The following is a 25,941-nucleotide window of genomic DNA, read 5'->3' on the forward strand; positions in this document are numbered from 1 at the left end:
TGCAAAGGATTGCTCGAGGAACTTTCCATAGTGGCAGACATGCATATTTTATCTTTATATTTCCTGGCTTGGTCTGGACAAGTTGTTTAACCTTCATGTTAGTGATATTTAGCATCCTTGTTACTTAGTCCAGGCAGACATGTAAATTAGAGGTTATGATATGCCATGTCTTAGGTTACATAAAATGATTAGATAACAAGGAATCCATTATGAGGTGCTGGGATATTTGAGCAAATATAAACAATTAAACACAATGTAGGCTATACCTGTAATCATGGCTATAGCTGAACGATAAAAGAAGAATTTAAAGAATAAGCCTATAATTAAGTTTTTTTAAAGATGTGGGTGTTTTGAAATACAGGGTAAGTGGAAGGAGAACCATTTTCTCTTTCTACTTCTCATAGCAAAGGATATTTTTTATAAATGAGCTAAATGAGGGTAACAGTCTCACTAAATATTATTGCAGTTTTTGTTGTCCTTTTAAGGAGAATTTTTTTTTTAAGATTTTATTTATTTTTGCGAGAGAGAGATTGCACGGGAGTGAGTGCATATGAGCCGGGGGTGGGGAAGCAGACTCCCTGCTGAGCAGGGAGCCTGATGCAGGACTCGATCCCAGAACCCTGGGATCATGACCTGAGCGAAGGTAGATGCTTAACCTAACCGACTGAGCCACCCAGGTGCCCAAATTTTACTTAAAAATTTTTTTTAAGTAAAAAAAAATCTCAAGTAGTTTCTCACATGGTTCCATGCCTCTGCTGTTACATAAGTAACCAACCATCCACATAAAGGTAAATAACAAGAATTGAGATTTAAATAATCTGGCTAGTTACAAGATACCTAACAAACTAGTTAGGACATCAAAAGACATTTAAAATCCATGTTTTCTGGGTGTAGACAAATTTCTTTATGTAGGAGTTTAAGCTACCTACCTTCAAAGCCTTAGTCACATAGTTGAAGTATCATAGATTTTTTTTTTTTTTTTTTAAAGATTTTATTTACTTATTTGACAGAGGGAGACACAGAGAGAGAGGGAACATAAGCAGGGGGAGTGGGAGATGGAGAAGCAGGCTTCCCTCGGAGCAGGGAGCCCGATGCGGGGCTCGATCCCAGGACCCTGGGATCATGACCTGAGCCGAAGGCAGACGCTTAACGACTGAGCCACCCAGGTGCCCCTGAAGTATCATAGATTTTTACCTTGGTATTGCATGGCTATAACCTTTTACTATTTGTTTAATTATTAAATAGCCTTTTCTGTTGTTTCTTTAATGATCCTTTATGGAAATCATTTGTTTTTTATTAAATACCACTATCCAACAGATTTTTTAAATGTGCAATGATCTTTTTCAGAAAAGTAAATCCAATGCATTGTTAGTGGTCTTAATATAAAATTATGCTTTTTATCAATAAAAACGAGTTCTATCAGTTACAGGTTTATGTCAAGCATCCAAATTCAGGCTTAATTTGATATCCCATTAAGCCAACCTGAGTAACAGAATTAATTAGGATAAAAAGGAATCTTAAGGAAAGTGAATTCTGATAGTTCTGATGTTGGAAATCAAGAGTAGTGGAACACTAAATCATTTTGATCATAACTGTCTGCCAACTCCAATTCTCAGTTGTCTGGCTATAGTTCATTTTTTTTACAGGGACAGTAGCTAAAGTGACTCTATTGCCACTTAGAGGCAATAGAGCGTTAGAGAAAAGGTATGAAATAGAGGAAAAGGTGATAAAAGCTTTGACTTGTTCATAATTGCCACAAAATTTCACTTAAAAATGCTAGTAAATGGGGCATCTGGGTAGCTCAGTCGGTTGAACTTCCGACTCTTGGTTTCGGCTCAGGTCATGATTACAGGTTGAGGGATCGAGCCCCGCATTGGGGCTGCATGCTCAGCTGAGAGTCTACTTGAGATTATCTCTATTCTCTCCCTCTGCTCCTCCACCCACGCTCTCTCTCTCTCAAATAAATAAATCCTTTAAAAAAATGAAAATGCTAAAAATGCATGCATTCAGAATGCAAAGACTTTAAAACCTGAAAACTCTCAGGTTATTTTCACTTTTTTAATGGAATCAATGTCTTTGGCTTAAAACTTGCTATTATTTAAAGAAAACGGTATGTCAGTGATAATTCTAGCAGCTGAATCCCCCCCTTCTTTTTTTGGTAAGTGAAATATTAGGTGGTAATGCAGCATACATGATTGACTTCCACCTTGCCCTTAAATGGGACACTAAATGTTCCTAAAAGAAACCCCAGGTTTCATGGAATATTGTTAGACAACAACTGGGTTGTCGCCTGTGTTCTTCTGTTCTTAATTTCCAAAGATAACCATTATTTATATTTAACATAGTATTTGGTGATCTTCATCTACTTATCTTCATTTACTTGGTTCTTTATCAGTGGGAGCAGCCAGTGAGACCACATATGAAAACCCATTCCCTCATTCATACAACTGTAATAGAGCTTTTTTGCTTTTTTGCTTTAAAGGAAAAAATTTTACATCTTGACTTTGTGTGTATAGGCAGACATATATAAGTCTATTTTTTATATATATAGTATATGTATACACAACTAAAACAATTTACACAAAATAATAGTTATTTTTATTATGTGCAGTGCACTCTGATATTCTGTCATTTTTTGATTGCTGATCAAGACCTATAAAATTGATTTCAGGGGTGCCTGTGTGGCTCAGTCAGTTCAGCATCTGCCTTTGGCTCAGGTTGTGATCCTGGAGTCCCGGAATCGAGTCCCGTGTCGGGCTTCCTGCTGGGGCAGGGAGTCGACTTCTACCTCTGACCCTCCCCCTTCTTGTGCTTTGTCTCTCTCACTTTCACATAAATAAATAAAATTGTAAAAAATATGTATATATATTAAAAAATATTAAAATTGATTTCATCACCAGTGGGGCACAAACCACAGTTTAAAAAAATATTTACTAATTAAAATTAGGTTACTCTAGGGCGCTTGGGTGGCTCAGTCGGTTAAGTGTCTAACTCTCAATTTCAGCTCAGGTCATGATCTCAGGGTTGTGAGATAGAGCCCTCCATTGGGCTCTGTGCTGGGAGTGGAGCCTGCTTGGGATTCCTTCTTCTGCCCTCTGCCCTTTCCCACCCCCCCCTTAAAAAAATTAGGTTCCTCTAATGCTTAATGTTCCTTCTACTTCATTTTAAAGTTTGATCAGTACATCAATTGCTTTAAAATTATCTAGCACTGTTTGTGTGTAATTTTCTTGACTGAAATACTTCTCACAGGTTATTAGGATTACTATTTGTCCATTGTCATATGTGACATCTGCATCTGTCATTGAAGCCAGTTGCAACATGCTAATGGAAAAGAGTGGCAGAAATCATTCCCATTTTCCCAACAATCTGGTAAAGAGCACATGGACTTGGTGCTGCATCCATTCTAGAGTATACTTACTCTTTTTTTTTTTTTTTAAGATTTGATTTATTTATTTGATAGCACAGCAGGGGGAGCGGCAGGCAGAGGGAGAGGGAGAAGCAGGCCCCCCGTGGAGCAGGGAGCCTAATTCGGGGCTCGATCCCAGGACCCCAGGATCATGACCTGAGCTGAAGGCAGACGCTTAACCAACTGAGCCACCCAGGCGCCCCTAGAGTATACTTACTTTTATAACAATGCCCTGAATTCATGAAATGAGAAACATTTCCTAAAGGTTTTCAATTATTCATACTTTTCCAAAATTCATATCATGCAGTTGGACTCTAATTTTGGTTTGGGTTTGTTTTTTTTTAAAGATTTTATTTTTAGTTTTATTATTTTTATTTTTAATTAATTATTATTATTTTTTAAGTTTATTTGACAGACACAGCAAGAGAGGGAAAACAAGCAGGGGAAGTGGGAGAGGGAGAAGCAGGCTTCCTGCAGAGCAGGGAGCCTGACGGGGCTTGATCCCAGGACCCCGGGACCATGACCCGCGCTGAAGGCAGACACCTAACAACTGAGCCACCCAGGGGCCCCAATTAATTAATTTTTTAAAGTAGGCTCCACGTCCAGTAGAGAGCCCAACATGGGACTTGAACACAACCCTGAGATCAAGACTTAAGCTGAAATCAGGAGTTGGACGCTTAACTGAGCCATCCAAGCACCCCTGTTTTTTGTTTTTTAAGATTTTTAAAATTTTTAAGTAATCCTGTACACCCTCTTGATCTCGAACCTGAGATCAAGAGTCGCACCCTCCACCAACTGAGCTAGCTAGGCGCCCCATGGACTCTAATTTTATAATCACCTCTTTAATAGTATTTTGTTATTAAATAGGAAAAATGCCCTTTATATACTATTTTATTATTGCATATGCCTCAGTAGCATAGCACTTGACAAAGTACTTGTGTATTTTTTCTCATAATACTCATAATTACCCATTGAGGTCTGCAGGACATTTTTGTGTTGTCTCCTTTGGTGTAAGGAAATAGATTTGAGTATCTAACTGATGGAATTTGTTTTTTACTTAACCTTTTTTCTAGGAACGATAAGTTGCACTTACTCAGAAGCCAGAATTCAGTGTTTTAGCTATTTTTCTTCAGGTTGACTGATTTGTTATTGGTTTGCTACTCCTAGAATATTTTAATACCAGTTGGGCACTGAGATTGACTATTCTAAATGCATTTACGGCTTTGCAATCTTACAGGCCCTGGCGTATTTTGAGCAGTTAAAGATTTCCCCAGATGCCTGGCAAGTGTGTGCAGAAGCTCTAGCCCAGAGGACATACAGGTAATTATAAAACAAAATTTGCATGACTTAGAGGAATTTAAATTTCTGTGGGACCTGTATTTGGAAAATGTTTTCATAAGAACATTTATGGCTTGTGTTTTGGAAAAACATTCAGTGTAGAAATGAGAAAAATAGTAAACTAGTAATTTGGCCATTCCAGGATTAACTTTTCAGTAAAACTAGACTTTACCTTAGGCTGTGTACCTGACAGCAGATCCCAGCGGGAATACAGTACAATAAAAACTTCTTCTGATGGGAAGTGATAGTTGGTTTTCTAAAAAGTTGGGAAAGTCAGTAATCATGAATTGTATATATTTTATGTTTTTATTTTAATTTAAAGTATATAAGCATTCAGTTGCCAGTTTTTTTTATATTGGACCAAGGTCTTTCCTTTATGTATATTCCACGAGCATTCACTTCATCATTCTTAAATTGATCACACCCATGATCCATCCTCTACAATTTCCACTTTGGGTCTCTGTGGATTGAGGAACAATTAGTGCAAATTCCTAGACTTTTATAGTTATTTTCTTCCACCTCTCCAAGTCTTCTGGTTATCTAGCTCACGTCAAATATGCATAAGGTTTTTCCCTTTTTAAAAAATTTATTTATTTTTTAAAAATTTTATTTATTTATTTGACACAGGGAGAGAGAGAGCGAGAGCAGGAACACAAGCAAGGGGAGTGGGAGAGGGAGAAGCAGGCTTCCCCGCTGAGCAGGGAGTCCGATGCGGGACTCGATCCCAGGACCCTGGGACCATGACCTGAGCCGAAGGCAAACGCTTAACGACTGAGCCACCCAGGCGCCCCTAAAAATTTTTTTTATTTTAATTCCAGTTAGTTAACATCCAGTGTTACATTAGTTCCAGGTGTATAATACAGTGATTCAACCATCATCCTGTGCTCATCACAACAAGTGCACTCCTAATCCCCATCATGTACTTAACCCATCCCCCCACCCACCTCCCCTCTGGTAACCATCAGTTTGTACTCTGCGGTTAAGAGTCTGTTTCTTGATTTGTCTCCCACTCTCTCATTTTTTTCCCTTTGCTCATTTGTTTTGTTTCTTAAATTCCACATACGAGTGAAATCATAGGGTGTCTTTTTCTGACTGACTTACTTCACTTAGCATTATACACTCTAGCTCCATCCATGTCATTGCGGATGTCAGGATTTCACTTTTTATGGCTGAATAATATTCCATTGTATATATATACCACATCTTTAGCCATTTATCAGTTGATGGACACTTGGGCTGCTTCTGTATCTTGGCTATTATAAATAATGCTGCTATAAACATAAGGGTGCATGTATCCCTTTGAATTAGTGTTCTGAGGTTTTTCTTTTTTATAATATGACTTTCTATGAAGTCTTTCTAAAGCATTCAACTTAATTTTTACAAAAATAGGCACTCTAACATTCATTTCATTAGTTTATTATTTTTAAAGGTTTTCTTTATTTGACAGGGAGAGAGAGCACAGGTAGGGGGAGCAGTAGGGAGAAGGAGAAGCAGGCTCCCCGCTGAGCAGGGAGTCTGATGTGGGGCTCAATCCCAGGACCCTGATATCGTGACCTGAGCCGAAGGCAGCTGTTTAATGGACTGAGCCACCCAGGCGCCCCTCATTTCATTAGTTTATATAGTAGTTAATGAAGTTATTTAAAAAAGACCTACAACTGACATAGTAAGGCTTAGGGGAAACACAGCTGACTAATAATAAACAACTCGCTGGTGGGAATAGACGCTCATGGGTATTAGTGATGGCTTCTAGCTGGCATCCTCAGCGTGCTGTGGCTATCATACTTGCCACCTTTTACAGTCAGAATCAAGTGCTCCACCTTAGTGAGAGTTAATTTTGAGAACATATATGCCTGGGAGTATATAAGATCTGGCTTTTTTTTTTTTTTTTTAGATCTGGCTTTTAATTAAAGGATTCCTACAGTTTATTTTTGAGTGGAAAATATAAGTCTTGTATAGTTCATTAAGGCTTCAATGTCATCTATGTTAAGAATAGGAACCCTAGGGCGCCTGGGTGGCTCAGTTGTTAAGCGTCTGCCTTAGGCTCAGGTCATGATCCCAGGGTCCTGGGATCGAGTCCCACATCGGGCTCCCTGCTCGGCAGGAAGCCTGCTTCTCCCTCTCCCACTCCCCCTGCTTGTGTTCCCTCTCTCACTGTGTCTCTCTCTCTGTCAAATATATAAAATCTTTAAAAAAAAAAAAGAATAGGAACCCTAAGTTCTTGGAAGAGGTGCTAATTAAACCTAACTTAAAACTTTTAAAGATTAAATTTCATCTTCTTATGTGCGAAATTATTTTATTTAGTTAATTCATGTATTCTAAGTTTAGATATTGTCTCGTCTTATATTGACCAGTTAGCTTTATATATGAAAAATTTCTTCCATGACTAAGCCTTGCCCAAGCCAACTGTCTTCGATGAACAGATTGTTGTTTACTAAAGAGATTTTGTCAGAGATTGTAGCTGGCTCACTGCAACTCTGCATCACCCCTGTAGAGACCTTGAGAGTAGATAATTGTTAGATATGATTTTTGCTCCCTTCTTATAAGGGCAGTGTATTTATAACTTGGTTTTCTGTATAAATTTTGAGGCTGAACTACTAGTCTGAGTGACCCTGCTCATTTTGGATTTGGCTGCAATGAAACTGTGTAGGATTGGATTTTAGGTATGATTTCATTTACCATCACTGATTTGACTCAGTCTCTGGCTGTGTGACCATTTGTCATTTTACACCTAACCTTTCTGTTATAAAGTGTAGGAGTGGTTTCAGTAATCCTAATATCTAGAATTTAGGGAAATTCCTTCTGTTTGCCAAGCAGTATACTTAAGGTGCATCTCAATTTTTTTTCATTTTTTTGCTTGTCAGATTTAATGGACCTATTGAGCGTGGAGTAATATTTAAGTTCTAAACAGTATAATAAATGAGATCGATAAATATAAAGTAAACCAGAGGTCTTGTTTGAGAAACTTTTCAACTGTGATTCACCTAGTACTTTACTTTTGATTTGTTTTCTCTAAATTACATTCTGCTTATCTGATTTTCTTTTCTTTTTCAGTGATGATCACATAAAGTTTTTCTGCTTTCAAGTACTAGAACATCAAGTTAAATACAAGTAAGGCTTTTCTCACTGTTTTGACTCTGAAATTTATGGGGAGAGGTCATTTTTAAATTAGTTTTTCTCTCTTTGGGAAAATCATAATACAAGCTGTAAATTGAGAGTGTATGAGACACATCCAGTTTATAGATGTGTTTTTGATTTATCCCAAAGTGTTGTAAAAATACTGAGTTAATTGGTTACATAAAAAAATCCAGACATTTCACAGAAAAAATTCATTTCTAGCTTCTCTGGAAAAATTTGAAGATCTAGCAACACCAGACCTGTTTGTACATGCCAACTCTGTTAGAGGTTAGTGGCAGCATGGCCACTCAGATTTAGAGCCCCTGCCTTACATGAGCAGAAGCGGTGAATCACTGCTCAGAGGACCCTTCGTTTGCCTGTTGATTTATTCTGTAAGCCACAGACCTCAAAATGTAGACGCATTTCCATTTGAGAAATTCCACAGCTGTCATTTTGTTTTACCATGAACTGGACCACAAATCAAACTAAGATCAATGACACTACCTGCCAGGCCCACCCCTACCTTTTCTTTAAAGCCATGATGAGAAGCATTATTGATTTATTTTAGGAAATTTTAAGTAATTGAGTGATACACAAATTTTCCCTTTCAAAAATATGAGGCTGTTACTTTTTAAACCACAGACACCAAATATAGCTGTTATTATTTTTCTTCTCTATTTTGAACAGATACTCAGAACTAACTACTGTTCAACAACAACTAATTAGGGAGACGCTCATATCTTGGCTTCAAGCTCAGGTAAAATAGTAATTTCACTCAGTACCTTAAATTACCAGATAATTAAATTTTTAGTTTTGCAAGAGTTTAGAACTTTACCTCAAAAATGTTGATCACTTATCCTCCCTTTGATCCCGTAGCTTTTTTAGAAAGTGCTGATTTCAAAAATCTTGGGTATATGAAAACTTACCAATAATTTTTTTTTAAAGATTTTTTTTTTTTTAATTTATTTGACATAGAGACAGAGAGAGAGGGAACACAAGCAGGGGGAGTAGGAGAGGGAGAAGCAGGCTTCCAGCTGAGCAGGGAGCCCGATGCGGGGCTCGATCCCAGGACGCTGGGGTCATGACCTGAGCCGAAGGCAGACGCTTAACCGTCTGAGCCACCAAGGCGCCCTACCAATAATTTAAAATTATATCAATAACTGAAACTTTCATGCTTTCCATGACACATTGTTGAAACCTTGGTTTTAAGGTGGGGTTGTTGGTGGTGGTGGTGTTTGTTTGTTTGTTTTTAACTACTTGACAAAAACAGATTTTTGTTCACTCCTAAAGGTGAACCCTCCTGGACAGCCTCTTCACAAAGAGCCCTTTACAAGAGAGCTATTAGAGTTCTTTATTCACATTTTGTTCTTTTTTGTTAATTTTAATCTTAACATATAAAGTGGTTATGTAGCTAGAATTTTTATTTTCCTTAAAGGGCAAACAAGAAAAACAATTTAACTAGTAGAACCAATTTAACTAGTAGAACCAAAAACTAGTAGAATTCTGCACGTGAAACTTTTCTTTAAAAGTGTGAGAATAAGAAATAAACATAGCACATTTGTTTGTTTCCCATCTGGGTAATCAGTTAAATACTTTGGTAATTTTCCCGCATATTTGTTGCACAGCTAATCTAGACCATGTTGAGGCTTGGTGAGTTTTTGCCTATTGATGGTAAATAGGAAAACAGTGTGTTTGAGACTTTCCAACTTACATTTAATTCATGGACAATTTCTCTTTGTCAGATGCTGAATCCCCAACCAGAGAAGACCTTTATACGAAATAAAGCAGCCCAAGTCTTCGCCTTGCTTTTTGTTACAGAATATCTCACTAGGTGGCCCAAGTTTTTTTTTGACATTCTCTCAGTAGTGGACCTAAATCCAAGGGGAGTAGATCTGTACCTCCGAATCCTCATGGCTATTGATTCAGAGTTGGTGGATCGTGATGTGGTGCATACATCAGAGGCAAGTAACTTCCCATTAATTGTTAGTTTTTAATGTAGATTTTGTAGGAGATGATGGGCACATAATAAAAAGAATAGGAAGTCTTTCTTTGGAGACAGATTTTCTGTTCTTTCTGGCTTTTTTTTAAGTTTATTTTTTTTAGTAATCTCTATACCCAGCATGAGGCTCTTACTTACAACCCCAAGATTAAGAGTCGCATGCTCTTCCAACTGAGCCAGCCAGGCACCCTCAAATTTTCTTAATAATTCTAAGTTCAGGGGCACCTGGGAGGCTCAGTCGATTAAGCATCTGCCTTCGACTCAGGTCATGATCCCAGGGTCCTGGGATTGAGCCCTGCGTCGGGCTTTCTGCTCAGCAGGGAGCCTGCTTCTTCCTCTGCCTGCGGCTCTGCCTGCTTGTGCATGCTCTCTCTCTCTCTCCCTCTCTCTCTCTGTCAAGTAAAATCTTAAAAAAAGAAAGAATTCTAAATTCACCCAACTTACCTTTTTTTTTTTTTTAAGCAGGCTCCACACCCATTGTGAGGCTTGAACTCATGACCCTGAGATCAAGAGTCACATGTTCTACCAACTGAGCCAGCCACACGCCTCTAAATTCACCCAACATTTTGAATTTTGTTCTACAAAGGAGCTTGAACTGGGCTTCTTTTTCCCCAAGTGTATGTTGAAATTAGAGTGTTACTTTAGATTTTTTTTAACTATGAAAGCACTTTCTCCAATAAAATACACAAAGTGGTTCTGTTTTATGAATTTCTGGAGAAATGTGGTCTGTATTTACTACTGCTATATAGTTCCTGAGTGAGCAGGAATCATTGCTTATGAATCTGCTAGTTTCTTCTGTATTCTCAGTCATAAAGCCCATCACCTTAGTCTTTCTCTATTCATTATCCGATGTAACTTTCTCTGTATTCTTAACACAATACAAGTTGCTTGATTTGAAAAAGAAAAAAGAAAAGATAAAAAAAGAAATTGCTTGATTCAAATGTGTATAATAATTTAAGGTCATTATATGTCAGACATACTTATTACTTTAAAGGTTATCATCATGCATTTAAATTATTACCATTCCTGGGGTGCCTGGCTGGCTTGTTGGTTAAGCGTTGAACTCTTGATTTCAGCTCAGGTCATGATTTCAGGGTCATGAGATCGAGCCCTGTGTTGGGCTCTGCTCTAGGTGTGGAGCCTGCTTAAGAGTCTCTCTCAGGGTGCCTGGGTGGCTCGGTCAGTTAAGCATCTGCCTTTAGCTCAGGTCATGATCCCAGAGTCCTGGGATCAAGCCCTGTGTCGGGCTCCCTGCTCAGGGGGTAGTCTGTTTCTCCCTCTGCTCCTCCCTCCGCTTACATACACTCTCTCTTTCTCTCCCTCAAATAAATAAAATCTTTTTTTTTAAGATTTTCTTTCTCTCTTCCTCTCGCTCTCAAAAAAAAAAATAAAAAATTTATTGCCGTTCTTGGGGCACCCAGCTGGCCCAGTCAGTGGAGCATGTGACTCTTGATCTCAGGGTTGTGAGTTTGAGCCCCATGTTGGGTATAGAGATTACTTAAAATCTTTTTTAAAAATCAAAAAAATAAAAAAATAAATTATTGCCATTGTTGCAGAATTTATAGAGATATTGATTCACTGTGTTGTACACCTGAAACTAATGTAACATCTTGTGTCAATGAAAAAAAATTTTCTTTTAATTAAAAACAATTTACATTCTCTTAAGTAGTTTAAATATCATGTTTGCATAATATTGAGAAGTACCTTTTATCATATGCTTTAGATTTCTAAGTAATGCTTATTTATAGTTTGTGTTTAGTAAGAAATTAAATCTGCTCTGAGGAATACAACGGAAAAAGGAAATTAAAAGAATCACAGGATATGATTTTAGAGTTGATAAGTAGGAAATAGTGGCAGGGAATGTGTTAACAAGTCTAGAAGTTTAATTGTGAGGAAATTACTGTGTGCAACTAGCCAGATGTCAAAAATTAGTTTGTGTGATAATCTACTTTGCACATAAGGTGTTTTGTTTTTTAGGAGGCCCGTAGGAATACTCTAATAAAAGATACCATGAGGGAGCAGTGCATTCCAAACTTGGTGGAATCATGGTACCAAATTTTACAAAATTACCAGTATACTAATTCAGAAGTGACATGTCAGTGCCTTGAAGTAGTTGGGGCTTATGTCTCTTGGATAGACTTATCCCTTATAGCCAATGATAGGTAAGTATACCTATACTTTAAAGATAGAAACCTACAAAATACAGTATATAAAACTCATGAGTTTGAAAACATTGTAACAATTTTTTCCTCCTATTGCCAGGTTTATAAATATGCTGCTAGGTCATATGTCAATAGAAGTTCTGCGGGAAGAAGCATGTGACTGTTTATTTGAAATTGTAAATAAAGGAATGGATCCTGTTGATAAAATGAAACTAGTAGAGTCTTTGTGTCAAGTGTTACAGTCTGCTGGGTTTTTCAGCATTGACCAGGTCAGTAAATTTATGTATGAAGTAGAACAAAGTAGGAGAGGTACTAATTTAAATATGCTTTCTTTTTCTTTCTCTTTTCTGTTTTTTTGTTTCTTTTTTTTAGTATGGTAAACTCTCCTTGAGTATAAGGAAACATTGTATCCAGAAAGCCATGATGTTATCTGTAGCATTGGCCTGGACAGTAGCTTATACCCATTCTTAAGGTGAAGATCTAGGGTAGTACCTGCGGTTGTGCATTTCTAACGAACTTCGAGTTGATGCTCATACTACTGGTCTGTACTTTCAGTGGCAAGGAACTGTACTATATACATGGCAGTGCATTTTGATCAAAACTAGATTTAGTTGTAAATGTTACATTTTCACCATACTTTTGAATTGTTACTCATTTGAGCTGTTGGAGTTTAGCCCCAACAGAGTGAAGACTCTGAGTGTGGGAAGTAATTTAGAAACAGAATTGGAAGATTTTTATTTTACCTGTGACAGTGATAAAAAAATTACTAAGAAATATTTGTTTTGCTGTTCTGTGAGTAATACAGCTCTAGAATTGTCCTTGCTGACAGAAGAATAGTAGCGTTTTCTCACGTTGCTAATAATTGTCTCATTTAGTCTGTGGTAAAAGACCTAAAATGACGAAGGTAACATCTCTTTCTATAGGAGAACATCATAAGGGTAATTGATGAAAACAATCTGAAGTTTGAGTTCTGACTCTTTAACACTGGTATGACCTTAGGCAGGTAGTTGTAACAGCAGTTCTCTCTCTTGCAGCATAGTTAAGGCTCAAATTGTTATAAATTGTTACACATACTGTATTATGACATTAACTATTACAGCATATTTACTAACTTGAGCAGTTTAGAAGGAAGGTTTTGAAACCACAGATCTCTTTTTTTAAGCTTTTATAAACTTGGCAATATCTATAGGTCTATAACCATTAAAAAGAGTTGCTTGAAAGAGTACAAGTGGTTAATAATAGTAGAGTTAAAATTCCAGAATTTTTCAGTCAAGATGGTAGAATGGGTAAATGTCTGTTAGTTTATAATTGGCACTTGATTCATACTAAAGTTTAGAGTTGTTCTTCTTACTCTTATGTGGGTGGGTTTTTTTGTTTGTTGTTTTTTATGTGGGTGGTTTTAAATTGAGGTCTCTTGATTGCTTAATAGGAAGAAGATGTTGACTTTCTAGCCAGATTTTCTAAGCTGGTAAATGGAATGGGACAGTCATTGATAGTTAGTTGGACTAAATTAATTAAGAATGGGGATATCAAGAATGCGCAAGAGGCACTACAAGCTATTGAAACAAAAGTGGCGCTGATGCTGCAGCTACTAATTCATGAGGATGATGACATCTCTTCTAACATTATTGGATTCTGTTACGATTATCTTCATATTTTGAAACAGGTAAGTCCTTGTTTTAATCTTTTTGCCCAGTAGATATATAGACGAGCCATAGAGAATTGGAAAATACAGGAAAAATGAAAAGAAGAAAATACCCATAATTCTATTAGCTAACAAAATTTCCCCCACCCTCAACTCAACTTCTTAGCCAGAAAATGGGAATAGCCAGGTTCTAAAATTCACTAGACTTTAACAAGCTTCGAATTAGCTACAGGTTTAGGTTATTTTTTCATTTTGAATCTGTGTTTGTTTTTATTTATTTTTTCTTTCCTTTCCTTTTCTTTCCTTTTCCTTTTTTATTAAGTAGGCTCCACACCCAGCATGGAGCCCAGCGCAGGCCAAGGCTCACGACCCAGAGATCAAGACCTGAGCTGAGATCAAGAGTTGGACACTTACCGACTGAGCCACCCAGGCGCCCCTGTGTTTGTTTTAAATATAGTAGAAATTTTGTTAAACATTGTTCATTATTTTAATTACATATACATCATTTCGTATAAACAGTTTTTTACAATTAAAAAATTTCTCTTAGTTGCTTCCAGTAAGAACTTAAAATGTAGATGGTAGCAGTCTCCATATTATGACTGGTAACCTTTTAAAAATTAGTAATTTCCCATTATATCATTAGATGAGAAAACCATTCCTATTTTACTTACATTTGATTAGTTAAATCAAGTCAAGCTTAAAATATTAGCTTCTATGTTATTGTTATAAATGTAACACACGTCTATTTACATACCTTAAGAAATTTTAGGTAATGGGAAAGATATGAAGAAAGTTAAAATGACTCCTGGTAATCCCACTGTGTATCTCTTAACAGACCTCTAGCTTTTTTTGCCTTGTTTGAAAACAAGGGAAGGGTGCCTGGATGGCTCAGTCGGTTAAGCATCTATCTTCAGCTCAGGTCATGATCCCAAGCTCTGCTTGGTGGGGAGTCTGCTTCTCCCTCTCCTTCTGCCTGCCGCTCATGCTCGCTCGCTCTCTCTCTCTCTCAGAAAAAAAAATAAATGTTTAAAAACAAAACAAAACAATGGGCGCCTGGGTGGCTCAGTTGGTTAAGCGACTGCCTTCGGCTCAGGTCATGATCCTGGAGTCCCGGGATCGAGTCCCGCATCGGGCTCCCTGCTCAGCAGGGAGTCTGCTTCTCCCTCTGACCCTCCCCCCTCTCATGTGCTCTCTCTCCTCTCATCCTCTCTCAAATAAATAAAATCTTTAAAAAAAAATAAAAAATAAAAAATAAAATAATAAAATAAAAACAAAACAAAACAAGGGAAGACCATACTTTACTGTCTTACAAACTTCTTTGGTGAATATATTATAAATATCCTTAAAGTTGAAATTCATCTACATGTCAAGTTATTTAGTAGAAATGAAATTGCTAGGTCTTAGGTGCATTTGAAATATAGAAAGGTACTGCCAAACCTTCCTCCACAGAAGTCGTGTGCATGTTTTAAAAGATCTTCATTGGGCGCCTGGGTGGCTCAGTCGTTAGGCGTCTGCCTTCGGCTCGGGTCATGATCTCAGGGTCCTGGGATCGAGCCCCGCATCAGGTTCCCTGCTCGATGGGAAGCCTGCTTCTCCGTCTCCCACTCCCCCTGCTTGTGTTCCCTCTCTCGCTGTGTCTCTCTCTGTCAAATAAATAAAATCTTTAAAAATAAAAGATCTTCATTGATTAGAAAAATATTTTGAGGGGCGCCTAGGTGGCTCACATAGTTAAGAGTCTGCCTTGGGCTCACGTCATGATCCTGGGGTCTCGGGATTGAGCCCTCTGTCAGGCTCTCTGCTCAGCGGAGAGTCTGCTTCTCCCTCTCCTTCTCCCACCCCCTACCCCGCTCGTGCTCCCTCTCAAATACATAAAATCTTAGAAAAGAAAAATATTTTGATAAGCGAGTATAACTTTAGGAAAACTAATAAATTATTGCTTACTTTTTAACAGCTTCCAGTGCTCTCGGATCAGCAAAAAGCTAATGTAGAGGTAATTGACTTCTTTTTGCCTGTAAACTGATATCAGAATCTGTATCTGCAGTCTGTCTCTTGAAATACAGCTTAATTTCAAAGTATATCAAGTTAGAGGAAACTGACAAAAGACATTTTATTCTTAATTTTAGGCAATCATGTTGGCCGTTATGAAAAAACTGACTTATGATGAAGAATATAACTTTGAAAATGAGGTAAGAATTTTACATTAGGGAGAAATCAGTTTTAATTCATTATTTACTTACCTCAAGTTAACATTTTAAGTTTTGATTATTTTAGAGTCCTTTAAAACAAAGAAGTATTTTAACAATCACTCTTGTTTATCATTGACCTCAGCCTTAGGTGAAATTAATAGAAGCTTCATAAGCCTTCATAATACCTTCAAAAAATACCTTTTTGGTATTTTGTCACTTTTTAAAACACTTTGTAGCATTGAACTTTGTAAAATATTGACAGTATCATTGGTGATCATATCTCTGTATTTAATAAGAGTGATGAGTTGAGGCCAGGTCAGTGGACCTCAGATCGTAAGTGTCTGTGGAAGAGTGGGAATGGGTCACTTAACTCTCTGGACTTGTTGCATTTATAAGTCTTGTCTAGGGTTGCCAGTGAGTCAGTTTACCCTCAAGCACAAGGATCATCAGGTGCTTTCTATCAACTCAAGCATCGCTTATACTGTTTTGCAATGTGCTAAGTGTTCAGTTGCCCACCTGAGGCATTCAAAAACTTTGGACTGTAAAAAGATAATGGTGATGATAACCAATGCATTATGCACTTACAAAGAGCCAGGCTTGTTATATATATCTTCATTCATAGGGTATTACAAGAAACGAGGAGTATGAATAAGGTGGTGAAGTTTTCATAAAGCCCAACGTGAACCCATTCTGGCTCTAGATTCTTGTCCTTAACCTCCTCCCTATACTGTTTCTGGCTCTAGGCTTTTTGAGATGTAGGGCTGAGTTCATAAATGCTTATTTGTGGGCAGTAGAGGAAAGGCTACTAAACATAGTAAGTTTTTCTGTGTAAATAAATGTCAATGAAAAAAGCGCGTATTAACTTTAGAAATGCAGAAAACTATATGAAAACTAACCATTTACATGAATTTTAAGATCTTTTAAATTTTAAAGTAAGAATTTTAAAATATATCTTAGGGTGAAGATGAAGCCATGTTTGTAGAATATAGAAAACAACTGAAGTTATTGTTGGACAGGCTTGCTCAAGTTTCACCAGAGTTACTGCTGGCTTCTGTGCGCAGAGTTTTTAGTTCTACACTGCAGTAAGTTTGTTACTGTTTTTGTAACGAATCTGCCTCTTTCCTTTTCTCTGTGTTGATGTTCTACAATAAATGAATCACATAATTTACTAATCTTTGTTACTTATTAAGATCTTATATGTATCTCTGAAGCAATGCATTGTCTCCATTTATCTTTTTTTTAATTCCAGTATAGTTAACATACAGTGTTATGTTAGTTTCAGATGTACATTATAGTGATTCAGCAATTCTATACAATGTTGATTGCTCATCATGATAAGTGTACTCTTAATCCCCCTCATCTATTTCAGTCATCCCACCCCCCCACTCACCTCCCCTATGGTAACCATCTGTTCTCTATTGTTAAGAGTCTGTTTTTTGGTTTTTCTCTCTCTTTTTCCTCTTGGTTCATTTGTTCTGTTTCTTAAATTCCACATGTGAGTGAAATCATAGGGTATTTGTTTCTCTGACTGGCTTATTTCCCTTAGCATAATACACTATAGCTCCATCCATATCATTGTCATCTCCATTTATCATGATCCTTGTGGGGAAACACTGCTCTTTGGAATGTAAACAATGAAATGGATCACATCAGTTATTTCTACTTTTGTGGTGTAAATTTTGTTGCCTGTTAAAATTAATAATTGCTATGACTTTTTTTTTTTTTTAAGATTTTATTTATTTGACAGAGAGAGACACAGTGAGAGAGGGAACACAAGCAGGGGGAGTGGGAGAGGGAGAAGCAGGCTTCCCGCCGAGCAGGGAGCCCGATGCGGGGCTAAATCCCAGGACCCTGGGACCATGACCTGAGCCGAGGGCAGACGCTTAACAACTGAGCCACCCAGGAGCCCCAATAATTGCTATGATTTAATAATTAAAGAGGCTTTTGTTGGTGTTATATAAAATGTTTATATTCAGATCTCACATACTCTCTTTTGGTAGGAATTGGCAGACTACACGTTTTATGGAAGTTGAAGTAGCAATAAGATTGCTGTATATGTTGGCAGAAGCTCTTCCAGTATCTCATGGTGCTCACTTCTCAGGTGATGTTTCAAAAGCTAGTGCTTTGCAGGATATGATGCGAACTGTAAGTATACTAAAGATAATTTATTTTGAACATAATTTTCTGTTTTCACTATAAGCTAGTGGGAGTTCCTTAATTTAGCATCTGTTAATAGTGGGGCATTTTGATGTTACAATGAATAAGGACAGATTTCTTAACTTTTTCCTGCCCAGTTGGTAACATCAGGAGTTAGTTCCTATCAGCATACATCTGTGACATTGGAGTTCTTTGAAACTGTTGTTAGATATGAAAAATTTTTCACAGTTGAACCTCAACACATTCCATGTGTACTAGTAAGTATCCATTTATTCTCCGTTTCTGGGGGGGGGGCGGATTTCCATGTATTTCAGCTAATGAGCAGATAGGATTCTGTCTTTATAACTTTTCCCAGAGCCAGAAGCTCTCAGAAACTCTTGAATATACTGAAACCAACCCCTCCTCTATTTTTTTAAAATGGACAGTTTCTGGCTTAATCAGTCATCTAAAACAAGTCCTCAGGGGCCTGTTGGTGTCCTTAAGGATTACTTATTTTATATACCTGGCTCCTGCCATTCAGGAGCTAAGAAGTAAAATTTGATGTGAACAAAAATACATTGTGACAATACCAATAAAAATTTTAAGTAAGTGCAGAAATAGTTGAGTGACTCTGTTTCTTTAGATGGCTTTCTTAGATCATAGAGGTCTGCGGCATTCTAGTGCAAAAGTACGGAGCAGAACTGCTTACCTGTTTTCCAGATTTGTCAAATCTCTGAAGTAAGTACTAAATGTCAACTGTTCTGTTTACTTTTTGTTTTTAAGATTAAATGAGACCTATAAATTATTTTCTAAAAGCCTGTGGTAGATTTGGGTTTTGTTCTAAGGCTTTTTATTAGGTTTTCTTTTTTGGTATCATGTTATGACTTCTTTTACTGTTCATTAGCCAGGTTCATCACTGCAAAATGATTTGTTTGCATACTTTTATATGTAATACCTGTCATCATTAATGACATTAATTATTTATTTAACAGTTTTATTGCTGTGGATTACTCTATGGCTTCTTTGAAATTCTAAAGAATATATTTCTTGTAAATAAATTTTTTGACCTTTCTGTTTTGTATTGTTTTTACTAGTACCATTTTCTTGGCATGAAAACTACTTGTTCTTAGGTATATAAGGTTGTAATTTTTTAAAATCCTAGCTTGTCTTAATGATTACATCTGACTAGGTTAGAATTGAACCTTTTTTTAGTTCCATCCTTTTTAAAAGGGAATTTGGTATTTTGAGCACAATGGTTTACATAATTGTGATTTTCCTTTTTTGCCTTTATTCAGTAAACAAATGAATCCTTTTATTGAGGATATTCTGAATAGAATACAAGATTTACTAGAGCTTTCTCCACCTGTAAGTATCTATCTTTCCAAATTACAGATTTTCCCCAAGTATCATTGATGCCACACATACCTTTAGCCTTTAATGCTAATGTCTTGTGGGCAGTTTTCTTAATGGTGGATGGTGGTGGCAGGGATGAGGGGTTGTATACAAGGATTAGTTAGTTCTGTTTACCAAAATTCTGTTGCGATTAGCAAACAAAGCATAGTAATAGAATTAATAAAAATGGAGGGGCGCCTGGGTGGCACAGTCGGTTAAGTGTTTTTCTGCTTGGGTCATAATCTCAGGTTTGTGGAATCGAGCCCCCCATCGGGCTCTTCACTCAGCGCAGAGTTTGCTTGAGTTTCTCTCTCCCTCTCCCTCTGTCCCCCCCCCAAATAAATAAATAAATCTTAAAAAAATAAAAAAATGGAAAGGAGTTGACTGATAAATTTGGCAGAGTGAGATATGGTCTGCTCTCTCTGTTAAATGCTGAAGTAGTTTATGGAGAAGGAAAAATTCAATTTCTAAATTATTTCCTGTGTAGTATAAGATCATATTAGCCATTCTAAGTGCTACCATTAGATTGACTTTTGGGGGGTAATTTAAGGCTTTGGGTAAAGGTTAAATGCTGGTTGATAATTTTGGTATTCATTTCACAAGAAATATTTAAGTTGAGATACTTTGTAACGATGTTTTAACTTCTACATGTTTTTGTATACTGACATTGACTCGTTTTTTTCATTTTGATAGAATTGCTACTAGAGCAGCCACTTGAGAAATGTTAAACATAAAAATACTTTTATTCTTTTAAGTAAATATTAGTATTTAGAGTAGAGTGGTTACATAATTTCACTGCATGAAAGATTACTAATGAATTATATGGTTAAATTATTTTTGCATATTACAAAAACCTATATATTAAAGTATTTCATCTGATTAATGCCAATTTTCCCTGGCAGTTCACACTGACCTATAAGACTTAGGCATTCAGAAAGTCCTCATGCACCTGGGTGGCTCAGTCCATTAAGCATCTGACTCTTGATCTCAGCTCAGGTCTTGATCACAGCGTTGTGAGCAAGCCCCGTGTTGGGCTCCACGCTGGCATGGAGCCTACTTAAAAAGGAAAAGTACTATTTAGCCATATTATCTTATCAATATTAGAAGTTTTTCATGTTTTTTATACTATTCATATAAACAAGGGCTTGTACTATACCCATAATCTCTTTTTAGTGTAAAAAAAGGTTTTGTTCAAATTGCTTTTACCGGATGTTGTCTGCTTAATAGGGTTTTGAGTATCCATTTTTTAAGTTCCTTATATAGTTACTTTATCTTTGTGTTCTCAACTGCTACAGGAGTAATTAGTCTTAGTGGTACTTAAATGCTTTAGCTACTTTTATATAGGGACATGCTTCTTTTAATAGATGAGGATTTTTTTTTTTTAAGATTTATTTATTTTAGAGAGAGAGTGTGAGTTGGAAGAGGAAGAGCATCTCAAGCAGACTCCCTGCCAAGCGCAGATCCTGATGCGGGGCTCGATCCCACAACCCTGAGATTATGACCAGAGCCTAAATCAAGAGTCAGATGCTCAACTGACTGAGCCACCCAGGTGCCCCTAGATGAGGTTTTCATTGTATAAAATCACCACATAATTTATGTTGTAAGTCTAGATTTTTTTTTTAAGATTTTATTCATTTGAGACAGAGAGAGAGCATGAGCAGGGGGAGTGGCAGACAGAAGCAGGCTCCCCACTAAGCAAGCAGCCTGATGTGGGACTTGATCCCAGGACTCTGGGATCATGACGTGAGCCGAACGCAGACGCTTAACCGACTGAGCCACCCAGGCGCCCCTCAAAGCACCTTTGTACATCTCATTTTTAGTCTCGTAACAGTTGTACAAATAAGATTTTTACAAAAGAGAACAAGTTAGGGGCGCCTAGGTGGCTCAGTTGGTTGAGCGACTGCCTTCGGCTCAGGTCATGATCCTAGAGTCCCAGGATCGAGTCCCACATTGGGCTCCCTGCGAGGTGGGGAGTCTGCTTCTCCCTCTGACCCTCTCCCTTCTCATGCTCGCTCTCTCTCATTCTCTCTCTCAAATAAATAAAATCTTTAAAAAACAAGAGTGAGAACAAGTTAGAAGGCTAACTAAAATTTTCTATGATAATTTGCAAAGTTTTATCAAGGGTAGAATTAGACCCGTGACCTTTTGACCTCGAATTCAGTTTTCTTTCCATTATATGGTCCTAGGAGAAAATTTGTTTTTTTATAAGTACTTGATCTACTTTTTAATAATGCGTTGATGTGATTATATCTCCTATTCCTATTGGACTTACTGTGCTTAAATGAGAGGAACTGAATGAACAATGATAAACACCAATAGGACTAAATTTCTTTCTAGGAGAATGGTTACCAGTCTTTGTTGAGCAGTGATGATCAGCTGTTTATTTATGAGACGGCCGGAGTGCTGATTGTTAATAGTGAATATCCAGCTGAACGGAAACAAGCCTTAATGAGAAATCTTTTGACCCCACTAATGGAGAAGTTTAAAATTCTGTTAGAAAAATTGATGCTGGCACAAGATGAAGAAAGACAGGCATCACTAGCAGACTGTCTGAACCATGCTGTTGGATTTGCCAGGTGAGTGTGATTATAATTACAATTGTAAATTGAGTGTCTGTACACACACACAACCATTTACTTGGATCTTTTAGAATTACGCACACACATCCATGTTTTGAAAACTGAATTGTCGAGAGAATTATCTAAACCTTTCTTCTCTAAATCCAGTGAATTAGAAGATTTGGCTGAAGAAGGGAATAGATCACATAATATTCTGCATTTCTGGTTTGACAACTATCTAAATCCTTAACTCTTCTGACTTCTTTAGTATAAATTGATCATGTATTTAGGGGGATTAGCTGAAAAGTTTTTTGTTTTTGTTTTTCAAAAGATTGTATTTATTTGTCAGAGAGAGAAAGAGAGCACAAGCAGGGGGAGCGGCGGGCAGAGGGAGAAGCAGGCTCCCCACTGAGCAAGGAGGCTGACGGGCTCAATCCCAGGACCCTGGGATCATGACCTGAGCCGAAGGCAGATGCTTAATCGACTGAGCCACTCAGGCGTCCCTAGCTGGAGAGTTTATATAAACAGTGACATATTGGGACATCTTGGCTCAGTCTTGGTACTGATAAAGTCTTGAGGCTTCTTTTTAGCTCTCTCATTGTGTCCTGAAGACTACCCAAGCTGTCTTTTCTTTCTCTCTGCCCATACATTTTATTGGCAAACAATAACAGTATGAAAGTTGTAGTAATTGCTAATAAGCTGCACAAAGAAATTGCTGTATAGAATACTTCAGTGCAAAAGCTAATGTTAGGTCGTATAAATAACTTGATTCTAAGGATTTTTTCTAAATTGAAATCAGTAGTTTGCAGATTGTCTAGTACAGCCCAGTCGTAGCAGTGGGTTTTTTTTTCCTCTTTTCTGCATACTTCATCAGTAGGATTTTAGTAAAACATTTAGGTGGGTTCTCATTAGAAGGCTTATATTAATTACCTCTCACTCATTTAATTTGAACCCTTTCTGGAATGGCACCTGGAAGCAATAGTATATAAATAACCATATTAGCGAAAGATGGAAGCAGTCATGTCATAGAAACTAAATAATTGGCTTCTTAGTTTTGTCGATTGTGTAATTGGTTGTGCATTATTTTTCATTACTCCATAAAACTTTTATTAAAGCCTAAAGTTAAAACTAGTTGCCTGATTTTGCTTGTGTAGCCGAACCAGCAAAGCTTTCAGCAACAAGCAGACTGTGAAACAGTGTGGCTGTTCCGAAGTTTATCTGGATTGTTTACAGACATTCTTGCCAGCCCTCAGTTGTCCCTTGCAAAAGGATATTCTCAGAAGTGGAGTTCGTACTTTCCTTCATCGCATGATTATTTGCCTAGAGGAAGAAGTTCTTCCATTCATCCCGTCTGCCTCAGAACACATGCTCAAAGATTGTGAAGGAAAAGACCTCCAGGAGTTCATTCCTCTTATCAACCAGATTACAGCCAAATTTAAGGTACCACAGACCTATGGGCTCAGAGAATCTCCTGACTGACAAATTAGATCTATTGATCTTTAGAGACATTTTGGCATTTGCCCTTGGGTTTGTTTTTTTTTTTTAATCTAAGTCACTTGAGGGCATGGAGTATAGATATTGTTGTCCTCTCCAGTGTCTAGCACACTGCCTGACACATAGGCCATGTTGAATGGTTGTTTTAATCAAAACAAACCTTATCTTCCCTGTGCAGAAGAAAACAGTCTGCTCTTTTAGAAAAGCAAATGAAAGTAGCATCGAGGACTAAGATATCTTGAGGTAAATAAAAACTTGTAACTTGGGTGCCCAAACAGGAGTTTGAAATTCATTCATTGTATTAAAGTTAGTTTTATTGTACAAGGAAATGTAAACCAAGTATAAGCTGGCTGATAAAAATGGCTAACGCATAGTGCTTTCTGTTCAAAATGCATTTTAAGCCTTTTTTTGTACATTAATTCATTTGATCCTCCTAACAGCCCTAGCAAGAACTGTTGTATTTTATAGATGAAGAAATTGAGACCGAGAAATTAAGCAATTTGAATCGAGGCACAAAAAGTTTTGAGAGCCCAATCATATAAATTCTACTTGTAATTTAGCAATAGAATTCATTTCTTGATAATTTAAATTTGAAAATATTCTATGGCGATATTCAATTGTGAAATACATCTGAATCCCTATTATTTTAACCTGAATCTTGAACTGTAAGAAATGAGTTGAACTTAACAATTTTGAGGATTTCAATAATGTATATGCGTAATAACAGATTTTTGTCCTAATACTGATATTTGCCAACAGAATTATGTAAATATATATCCTAACTGGAAACACTGGATAAAGGCTTTATGTAAAATGTGGTTTTCTAAGCTTCATATTAATATTTATCTTTCACATTTCTGAAATAATTTTTGTTTTTTATCTTCAGATACAGGTATCTCCATTTTTACAGCAAATGTTCATGCCTCTACTTCATGCAATTTTTGAGGTATTGCTCCGACCAGCAGAAGAAAATGACCAGTCTGCTGCTTTAGAGAAGCAAATGTTACGAAGGAGTTACTTTGCTTTCCTGCAAACTGTCACAGGCAGTGGAATGAGCGAAGTCATAGCAAATCAAGGTGGGACGCTGAGATTATCTGCTTCAGGCCTTGTAGCCGTTGTACGTCAGTATGAGCAAGAGCTAGTTGAAGTAAATACCAAACTTTTAAAGTGGTTGTATGTTTGCCACTGGGGTGACAGTTCATTATCATCAAGGTGGGAATCAATTTCATGTAGAGGATCTACCTTAAAATTAATTTGTATTCAGTTCCCTTTTTCCTAGGGCAGTATTCTTTAATTGATTCCTCAGTAGTATAAATAGCATGGTGGCAGCTTGCCAGCATTGACCTGACAGATGAGTCTTACTGGCCAGTTTGCTATTTTGAAATTAAAAATAAATGGGACTGTATCGATCAACATAGAGAATTTTGCTATACAAGAAATCCAGAGGGCAAAATAACGTGGGACTAGTTACTTTTCAATGTTTTATGCTTAAAATTTAGGAGCCAAGTTAATAAAAATTGAGGGATCTGGGATGCCTGGGTAGCTCAGTCAGTTAGGCGTCTGCCTTTGGCTCAGGTCATGATCCCGGAGTCCTGGGATCAAGTCCCATGTCGGGCTCTCTGCTCAGCAGGGAGTCTGCTTCTCCCTGTCACTCTCCCTCTGTGCTCTCCCTCTCTGTCAAATAAGTAAATAAAATCTAAAAAAAAAAAAAAAGGAAGAAAAAAAAATTGAGGGATCTTACCAGTTCCATAAATGCTTTTGTCTTGTTACGCTACATGAAGTGAGAACTTCACATTCTACAAAGCCAGCATTACCTTGATTCCAAAACCAAAGACCCCACTAAAAAGGAGAATTATAGGCCAATATCCCTGATGAACATGGATGCAGAAGTTCTCAATAAAATACTAGCAAATCAAATTCAACAGTACATTAAAAGAGTTAGTCACCACATTCAAGTAGGATTTATTCCTGGGTTTCAGGGGTGGTTCAGTATTTGTAAGTCAATCAGTGTGATACACGATATTAATAAAAGAAAGGATAAGAACTATATGATCCTGTCAATAGACGCAGAGAAAGCATTTGACAAAATATAGCATCTTTTCCTGATAAAAATCCTCAACAGTGGGCACCTGGGTGGCTCAGATGTTTGAGCTTCTGCTTTCTGCTGGGGTCATGATCTGCAGGTCCTGGGATCGGGCCCCATGTCAGGCTCCCAGCTCAGCAGGGAGTCTGCTTCTCCTTCTGCCTCTCCCCCTGCTTGTGTTCTCAATCTCAAATGAATAAATAAAATCTTAAAAAAAGAAAAAATCCTCAACAAAGTAGGGATAAAGGTAACATACCTCAACATCATAAAGGCCATATACGAAAGATCCACAGCTAATAGCATCCTCGATGGTGAAAAACAGAGCCTTTCCCCTACGGTCAGGAACAAGACAGGGATATCCACTCTCACCATTACTATTTAACATAGTAGTGGAAGTCTTAGCCTCAGCAATCAGACGACACAAAAAT

General features: G+C 37.3%; 1 protein-coding gene across 2 annotated transcripts in view; it reads left to right on the top strand.

The window, feature by feature from the left end:
- The window catches only part of XPOT (exportin for tRNA), a 44,691-nt gene that overhangs the window by 4,538 nt on the left and 14,212 nt on the right, over window positions 1-25,941 (top strand). The window contains exons 3-19 of one of the 2 annotated variants that reach the window (XM_036074927.2): window positions 4,644-4,726; window positions 7,796-7,852; window positions 8,546-8,615; window positions 9,601-9,819; window positions 11,835-12,019; window positions 12,120-12,288; window positions 13,449-13,685; window positions 15,616-15,654; window positions 15,788-15,850; window positions 16,808-16,932; window positions 17,851-17,995; window positions 18,145-18,264; window positions 18,630-18,724; window positions 19,282-19,351; window positions 21,716-21,954; window positions 23,091-23,376; window positions 24,317-24,506. In XM_036074927.2, coding sequence (XP_035930820.1) covers window positions 4,644-4,726; window positions 7,796-7,852; window positions 8,546-8,615; window positions 9,601-9,819; window positions 11,835-12,019; window positions 12,120-12,288; window positions 13,449-13,685; window positions 15,616-15,654; window positions 15,788-15,850; window positions 16,808-16,932; window positions 17,851-17,995; window positions 18,145-18,264; window positions 18,630-18,724; window positions 19,282-19,351; window positions 21,716-21,954; window positions 23,091-23,376; window positions 24,317-24,506 — 2,392 coding nt within the window. Of the gene's footprint in view, window positions 1-4,643; window positions 4,727-7,795; window positions 7,853-8,545; window positions 8,616-9,600; window positions 9,820-11,834; window positions 12,020-12,119; window positions 12,289-13,448; window positions 13,686-15,615; window positions 15,655-15,787; window positions 15,851-16,807; window positions 16,933-17,850; window positions 17,996-18,144; window positions 18,265-18,629; window positions 18,725-19,281; window positions 19,352-21,715; window positions 21,955-23,090; window positions 23,377-24,316; window positions 24,507-25,941 lie in introns of those variants that run through there. The other variant, XM_036074952.2, reaches the window with a different exon arrangement.

The sequence above is a fragment of the Halichoerus grypus genome, chromosome 6 (assembly GCF_964656455.1).
Source record: "Halichoerus grypus chromosome 6, mHalGry1.hap1.1, whole genome shotgun sequence".
NCBI classification, from domain to species: Eukaryota; Metazoa; Chordata; class Mammalia; order Carnivora; family Phocidae; genus Halichoerus; species Halichoerus grypus.